At 35.9% G+C, this 9164-nt stretch overlaps 1 protein-coding gene across 4 annotated transcripts in view; it reads right to left on the bottom strand.

Annotated features, from left to right (window-relative positions):
* ctdspl2b (CTD (carboxy-terminal domain, RNA polymerase II, polypeptide A) small phosphatase like 2b) overlaps positions 1–7720 on the bottom strand; it is a 16236-nt gene extending 8516 nt beyond the window's left edge. The window contains exons 1-6 of one of the 4 annotated variants that reach the window (XM_060859616.1): positions 7523–7720; positions 2414–2590; positions 1767–1905; positions 1388–1579; positions 1074–1283; positions 25–115 (exon numbers count right to left, since the gene is read on the bottom strand). In XM_060859616.1, the coding sequence (XP_060715599.1) occupies positions 25–115; positions 1074–1283; positions 1388–1579; positions 1767–1905; positions 2414–2566 (785 nt within the window). In that variant the 5' untranslated portion in view covers positions 2567–2590; positions 7523–7720. The remainder of the gene's footprint in view (positions 1–24; positions 116–1073; positions 1284–1387; positions 1580–1766; positions 1906–2413; positions 2591–7522) is intronic. The other 3 variants (XM_060859618.1, XM_060859617.1, XM_060859619.1) reach the window with 3 other exon arrangements.
* Between the last annotated feature and the right edge of the window lie 1444 nt (positions 7721–9164).

The following is a 9164-nucleotide window of genomic DNA, read 5'->3' as shown; positions in this document are numbered from 1 at the left end:
CTGTCTGAGTGCAGCGGTACTCACGGGTCAAACGTCTCCCAGTCTTCCTCACACGACGGGTCGGGGACGCAGGCAGGAACCTCCACATAACCACTGACTGAGGGATATCCTACAGCTGAACAAAGACAGTCAGACAGACAGACATTCAGTAATAAAGATGGACAGACAGACAGATATAGAGAGTGACGGCTAGAAAGGTGATGGACAGACAGACAGATATAGAGAGTGACCGCTAGAAAGATGATGGACAGAGAAACAGACAAAGAGGTGGACAGACAGACAGAGAAAGAGACAAAGAGCTGGACAGACAGACAGAGAAACAGACAGAGAGCTGGACAGACAGACAGAGAAACAGACAGAGAGCTGGACAGACAGACAGAGAAACAGACAGAGCTGGACAGACAGACAGACAGACAGAGAAACAGACAAAGAGCTGGACAGACAGACAGACAGACAGACAGAGAAACAGACAAAGAGCTGGACAGACAGACAGACAGACAGAGAAACAGACAAAGAGCTGGACAGACAGACAGAGAAACAGAGAGAGCTGGACAGACAGACAGAGAAACAGACAGAGCTGGACAGACAGACAGAGAAACAGAGAGAGCTGGACAGACAGACAGAGAAACAGACAGAGCTGGACAGACAGACAGAGAAACAGACAAAGAGCTGGACAGACAGACAGAGAAACAGACAGAGAGCTGAACAGACAGACAGAGAAACAGACAAAGAGCTGGACAGACAGACAGAGAAACAGACAGAGAGCTGGACAGACAGACATAGAAACAGAGAGAGCTGGACAGACAGACAGAGAAACAGACAGAGCTGGACAGACAGACAGAGAAACAGACAGAGAGCTGGACAGACAGACAGAGAAACAGACAGAGAGCTGAACAGACAGACAGACAGAGAGACAAAGAAATAGGCAGAGAGATAAATAAAGAGCAAGACAGAGAGACTGCTAAAAAAATGGTCAGACAAATTGATAAAGAAATGGACAGACACACAGACAGACAGTAAAAGAGACGGACAGAGAGACAGTTAAAGGTCCTGGAGAAGCTTTTGTTGTGTACCTGTAAGAGGAGGCAGATCAACATGAGTGACCACATCCACTTTCTCATCTTCTGTGTGGCTGTGGTAGGGGAACATGGCAATGGGGTATGGTGGGGCACACTGCCCCGGTGCTGATGTGACTGTGCCCATTGGCATCTCCTCCATCTGCTCCATGTCCAGCTGCTTTATGATCTCCTCCGCCTCCATGGCCTGACCCGGCAGGTCCAAACCTAACAGACGGGATCGTTGCAGTCGTTAAACTTCGGATGCGCAAACTATCGCCGAGACGTCAGTACAAAAATCGTCACATGAAAAGTTACGCAGTTCTCCTGACCTGAGATGTTGTGGACTCCAGTGGTGGTGGTGGTGAACACCTCACCTGTTCTGTTGGCCGGGGAAAAGTAGTTGAAGACCGGAGAGAAGACGGTTCCGAGCATGGTGGTTCGAGGAGGACTGTTTAAAGCATCTACAGCCTCCAACTTTACACTGCTCCTGGTTTGTTTAGTTGAGTCATGGTTCCTGGTTTCTGTCAAAGTGACAAAAAGCTACAGAAGGTAAAAGATCTCCCGAGAAGAAGTAAAAATTGTGATGGTCTTTTCATTCTAACTTTGCTTCTACACAGGAGTACCATGTACGACCTACGTACGTATGGAACCTGTGTGTACTGCAATGCAATGCCTTCTGGGTGAGTTCATCTACTGCGCTTCACTTACGTTGCACCTCACCCTGTTCGACAGAGCGGCTCTTGCGTCCGATGCTTTTCCTGCGGTCGTTGGCGCTTAGCGGGGACGACGTGATGAGGTCACAGGTCACACGACTTCTCTTGGCTCCTCCTTGTTTCTTTAACTCCACCTGAAATCCAAAGTGAGAACGTGATTCGACTCACGTTCAGAAAGTGATTCGACGTGATACCGAATCGATTCTACTTGACTCGAGTGAATCAAAAATCAGGAAGTAAATCAAACACACGTTTTTCTGTAGATGCATCAACTAAAGTGCAGACTTTTTAATCATCATTTGGATCATTTTTGCACCCGTTCTGTGTCCGACAAGCAACTGTCATAGAGTCAACAAAAACTAAATCATAAAGATGAAGTTCTCTTAAATATAAAAAAAAAAAATATATATAAAAAAAGTTCACGTGATGATGAATCGGACCTTTGGCCAATTTAATGTTTCTCTGCATATGCAGGTGAGCCTATATTATCCACGCTGCGTGTTTAGAGCTTTCTATGGTCGATAAGAACTTGTCACCAAACATTAGCCTCTGGGATAAACCACGACTTTCATCTGTTTTAAATTCTAACACAGTAATGTGAGCTTCACTGTTGAGAGCAGAAAACTGTGTGATTTTTTTTACCTTCACCGCCTTGCGATGGTTGACGGTCTTCAGAAGGCCCTTTCCTCTGAGCGAGCACCGCGAGCGTCTGCGTTCGGGTTTCCGAGCTCGTTGACGGGTGCGAGACGGGCTCGGGTTCGGCGGCCGAGATGCCTCACGCACTCTCAGCTTCATTTTGCTTAACGGTCACATCTATTACTGAGGAGAAGAAGAGAAATAGAATAGAGGTGAGATTTACAGGATCCTGTCAGATTCTTCTGTTAAAGAAACGAATGATTCTAAACTTTAGTTGTCAGGGAATCGGGACCGTTAAGCTGAAAAAGACAAGAAAGAATGTTTATCGTGTCCAGATGTCGATGCAAGATTTCAGTCAGATGGTACTGAAGAAAAAAAAAAAAAAAAAAGAAAAACGCGCCAGAGACTGCAGCAGGAGCACGAAAGCCGAAACTGAACCGAAGCCTTTCTGATGTGAGCTTCCTTTATATTGAAAAGGAAAAAAAAAAAAAAAAGCAGCACTGTATTTGGAAATGGAGGCTGGAAGTGGGTGGAGATAAGTAAATTAACACCAGACCGCTGTGCTGTTGTAGAAAACGTGCCCCAGGAATCTGAACCTATTGCTCTCTCAAAAAAAATAAAATAAAAAAATACGATGCTAAGACACACCATCAAAACTCTGATACAAAAAATTTACACAATAAACTATTTTTACTAGCGAGATCCCTGAGATCCGGAATGAGATCTGGAAATTTGTGATGTACAGAAAAGAGTTTTACAAAATTAACATCGCTAAGAAGAAAACGGCAGACAGAAAAGGAAAAAAATAAATAAATAAAAAATTAAATTTTACCATAAAATCCCTTTCCGTATACGGTGGCTGAAACTTCAGCTAAGTTTTTTCAAATTTCTGTACTGCTTTTTCTAGCTGCAAGAATTTAATTTATATCTAACTGAGAAATATTACAACGGTATAGATGTTATAATAAATAAATTGTATTTAGTGATACACCTATACACCAAGAGCCAAGAATTGTTTTGTTTAATATAAATACTATTGCTTATTAAAAGGTGGGGTCTCCGAATAAGAAATGCTTCAGAAAACTGAGTCGGGATGACAAACTAAACAAAGTGTAGCCAATGAGCAGAAAGGGGCGTGTCTTGTCAAAATGGGCGGAGAGAGTGTTCAGTGCGCGTGTGTGACATTAGCAGAAAGCGGTTTTAACATTGACATGGAGGATAAAAACAAAGAAAGAAAGAGAAGAAAGACTTACGATAAGGTAAGAAGTAGGACGTGTTAATATAGGATCAGCTTTCCAGCGCTGGAGAGAACTGAAGGAGCAGGAAGTTGGTCACATATTCACAGATTGGAGTTTCCTGAGTCAATAACTCCTGAGCTAAACACTGTTACTACACAAATAACACCTCTTTTCTATCGTAGTAATGTAGAGACGCAGCTACAACCGTGTTTTGTGTAGTAACAGTGTTTAGCTCAGGAGTTATTGACTCGGGAAACTCCAATCTGTGAATATGTGACCAACTTTACTTAAGACGCCGAGGCGCTTTTTTCCTTCTCGATAGGTGAGTAACGTTGGTTTTGTTTTGTTACACAGAACTAATATATGTCTTTGTCCTTTACATGATTATGTTTGTGTGTCATTTTTACTTGTTTGTTTATCTACAATCGTATTGTTCTTCCCTTCAGCTATGATAAAGACACGTTTCTTTCCATCAGTTGCCTGGGTTACGTATGTATGTGTGGGCGGAGCTATAAATACAGGGGTGGGACCCATTTGGGTTAGGGGCGTGTTTGTTTTGATGATTTTATATGTCAACATTGGCTTTCAAACAACAGAGACCCCACCTTTAACAAGTGTTTTTTTTTTTTTTTTTTTTTTAATTCAAACGTCACTGACTTAATTTAAGCATTTATGGTCTGTATAATACAAACATTTTACAATATACTGCTTTAAGGCTAAAAATCTGAAGGGCACTTTTTAAAGGCTCGTATTATTAGGGTTGAAAATTCCAGGAATTTTCAAGGCTGGAAACTTTCCATGGGAATTAACGGGAATATATGGAAATAAACTTGGAATTTAAAAAAAAAAAAATGCAGAGTTGCCTATAACAAGGAACTTAAATGTAGTTAAAAAAAATCTTAACAGCATAATTTTGTTTAAAACAACAATATTTAATGTAATGCATTCCTCGGTCACTTGCACACAGCACACTGCTTACTGGAGCGCCATTGAGGCCAAACCCCCTGCAGGTACTTACATTCTTCCATAACATGCACAGTAACACTTTATTTTAGGATCATTTAACTAGTTGCTTATTAGCATGAATATTAATAGAATATTGGCTATTTATTAGTACTTATTAAGCACATATTAATGCCTTAATCTGCATTACCGTATTCTACATTCTTAATTGTACCCAATACCTAAATTTAATAACTACCTTATTAACTCTTAATAAGCAGTAAATTAGCGTTACCACATGCACAGATAATTATGACCCCACACACACTCACTCCCCCTGAAATAAAAAAAAATCCTCTATAAAATAATGTTTATTACAATTATTAAGTTTCTTATGTTTATTATAAGCATAATAATGTTTATTATGCTTGTGTTACTCAATGAAATAATCAATTAAAGTTCTACTTACAATTAAATCAGTCAAATCATAAAATTTGTATTACTTTGCATGCGTGTCTGCTTATGACCAAACAAAATGTTTATTTGTTTGTATATGATATAGTTTATATACATTTCCCTATATTTCCAAATAATTCCTATAAATTACTGTAAATTCCCATAATTTCCCGTAAAGTTTCCAATTTTGAATATTTCCAAAATTCCCCGAATTAAGTTCCCGTGGAAAGTTTCCGGAAATTTAACGCCCCAATGTAACCCTAGTTATATATAGTTTAGATAAGTTACACTATATATATATATATATATATATATATATATATATATATATATATATATATATATATATATATATATATATATATATATATATATATATATAAATAAAACACTATATATATATAAATAAAACACTATATATATATATAAATAAAACACTATATATATATATATATATATATATATATATATATATATATATAAATAATACACTATATATATATATATATATAAATAAAACACTATATATATATATATAAATAATACACTATATATATATATATATATAAATAAAACACTATATATATATATAAATAAAACACTATATATATATAAATAAAACACTATATATATATAAATAAAACACTATATATATATATATATATATATATATATAAATAAAACACTATATATATATATATATATAAATAAAACACTATATATATATATATATATATAAATAATACACTATATATATATATATAAATAATACACTATATATATATATATAAATAATACACTATATATATATATATATATATATATATATATATATATATATATATATATATATATATATATATATATATATATATAAATAAAACACTATATATATATAAATAAAACACTATTTATATATATATATAAATAAAACACTATATATATATATATATATATATAAATAAAACACTATATATATATATATAAATAAAACACTATATATATATATAAATAAAACACTATATATATATAAATAATACACTATATATATATATATATATATATATATATATATATATATATATATATATATATATATAAATAAAACACTATATATATATAAATAAAACACTATATATATATATAAATAAAACACTATATATATATATAAATAAAACACTATATATATATATATATATAAATAAAACACTATATATATATATATATATATATATATATATATATAAATAAAACACTATATATATATATATATATATATATATATATATATAAATAAAACACTATATATATATATATATATATATATATATATATATATATATAAATAAAACACTATATAACCCAATAAAGGTTTGTATATTATAGTTTAGATAAGTTACATTATATAAAACACTAATATACAAAACTATTTCTCATAAACACTGAGAATGTAAATGATAATAAAATGGTGATTTAAAAGCAGCCACAAACCAGGTATTACTATCATTAACACCATCACCAACACCCTCACAACACTATCACTAACACTAACACACTAAGGCTAACACACTAAGGCTAACACACTAAGGCTAACACACTAAGGCTAACACACTAAGACCATCACTCTCACTAACACCAAGACTATCAGTCACCCTCACTAACACTAAGACTAACACTGTCAGTAACACTCTCACTAACACGAACACCAACACTAACACTGAGACTCTAATGCTAACACTCACTAACACCGACACCATCACTAACACTAAAACACCGACACCATCACTAACACTAAAACACCAACACTAAAACAGTAACACTAATACTTTAACACTAACACTCTCACTAACACACCAACACCATCACTAACACTCTAACACCAACACTAAGATACTAACACTCTCACCAACACTAACACTAAAACACCAACACTAACACACCAACACTAAAACACTAACACTCACTAACACACCAACACTCTCATCAACACTAACACTAAAACACCAACACTAACACCAACACTCTCACTAACACTCTCACTAACACCAACACTAATACTCTAACACCAACACTAAGACACTAACACTCTCACCAACACTAAAACACCAACACCAACACAAACACTCTCACCAACACTAACACACTAACACTCTCACTAACACACCTTCACCAACACTAACACACCAACACTAACACTCTCACCAACACTAACACTAAAACACCAACACCATCACTAACACTAAGACACTAACACTCTCACCAACAATAACACCAACACTAAAACACTAACACTCTCACCAACACTAACACTCTCACTAACACACCATCACCAACAATAACACACTAACACTCTCACCAACACTAACACTAAAACACCAACACCATCACCAACACTAACACTAAGACACTAACACTCTCACCAACACTAACAGCCGAGAAGAAGACATGAGGAAATGACTGAAAACCGCCACAAACTTACAGTTAAAGCCGTAAAACAGACTGTGTAGGTCTCGATAGGTGCCACAGAGACAATCCCAGTTCCAGGCTTTTTTTAACGAAAGCCGCTTTCCTGTGTTTTGTTGTGATTAAATTAGGTTTTATTCACTGCAGCACTAGTCGCCATTTCCCGCCTCCTCAGCCACACAGCGGACTGTAAAATACCCGGACGAAGGAAAGAGCGTTCTGCGCATGCGCACGCGCGTGCACACGCTAGCTAACGCTTTCCGTCATGAAATTCCTTTAGTTTAAAATACACAAATATTCTCACTTTTATTCTCACTGAAACATTTATATTAATATTTAAGAAGAAATTCTCTCACTGTCACACCGATCAGTTAATAATCACTTATAATGTTCGCTCACCTATTATAGCTGCTACACTTTTATACGATTCATCAGCTACATCTATATTAATCCCTCCATCCATCTCTAATAATCCCTCAGTCCATCATCTATATTAATCCCTCCATCCATCCATCTATATTAATCCCTCCATCCATCCATCTACATTAATCCCTCCATCAATCCATATTAATCCCTCTATCCATCCATCTATATTAATCCCTCCATCCATCCATCCATCCATCTATATTAATCCCATCCTCCATCTATATTAATCTCTCCATTCATCCATCTATATTAATCCCATCCTCCATCTATATTAATCCCTCCATCCATCTACATTAATCCCTCCATCCATCTACATTAATCCCTACATCAATCCATATTAATCCCTCTATCCATCCCTCTATATTAATCCCTACATCAATCCATCCATCCATCTATATTAATCCCATCCTCCATCTATATTAATCTCTCCATTCATCCATCTATATTAATCCCATCCTCCATCTATATTAATCCCTCCATCCATCTACATTAATCCCTCCATCAATCTATATTAATCCCTACATCAATCCATATTAATCCCTCCATCCATCCATCTATATTAATCCCTACATCAATACATATTAATCACTCAGCCATCCATCCATCCTTCATCCATCTAATCAATCAACCATCCATCCATCCCTCCATCCATCCAATCACTCAGCCATCCATCCATCCATCTAGTCACTCAGTCATCCATCCATCCATCTAGTCACTCAGCCATCCATCCATCCATCCATCTAGTCACTCAGCCATCCATCCATCCATCTAGTCACTCAGCCATCCATCATCCATCTAATCACTCAGCCATCCATCCACCATCTAATCACTCAGCCATCAATCATCCATCTAATCACTCAGCCATCCATCACTACATCCATCCATCTAATCACTCAGCCATCCATCCATCCATCCATCCATCTAATCGCTCAGCCATCCATTCATCCATCCACCCTTAATTCATTAGAATTTACAGCTTCCAGTCATTCAACCATCTTTCTATTTATTAAAATTATAAATCTTTATTTATCCATCTATCTATTCAACTTTTACAGGCTTCAGACATTTATCCATCCACCAGTTCAAATTATACAGCTCCATTTATCATTTCAACTTGTATACCCTCCAGCCATTCATCCATCCTTCTCTTTATTCATCCTATAAACCTCCAGTCCATCTATCCATCATTCCATTCAACTATTGATCCAACTAATAGAGCTTCAACCCATACA

Source organism: Tachysurus vachellii, chromosome 23 (assembly GCF_030014155.1).
Source record: "Tachysurus vachellii isolate PV-2020 chromosome 23, HZAU_Pvac_v1, whole genome shotgun sequence".
NCBI lineage: Eukaryota > Metazoa > Chordata > Actinopteri > Siluriformes > Bagridae > Tachysurus > Tachysurus vachellii.
The sequence above is the reverse complement of the archived record's forward strand: the minus strand, read 5'-3'. Positions and strand labels throughout refer to the sequence as shown.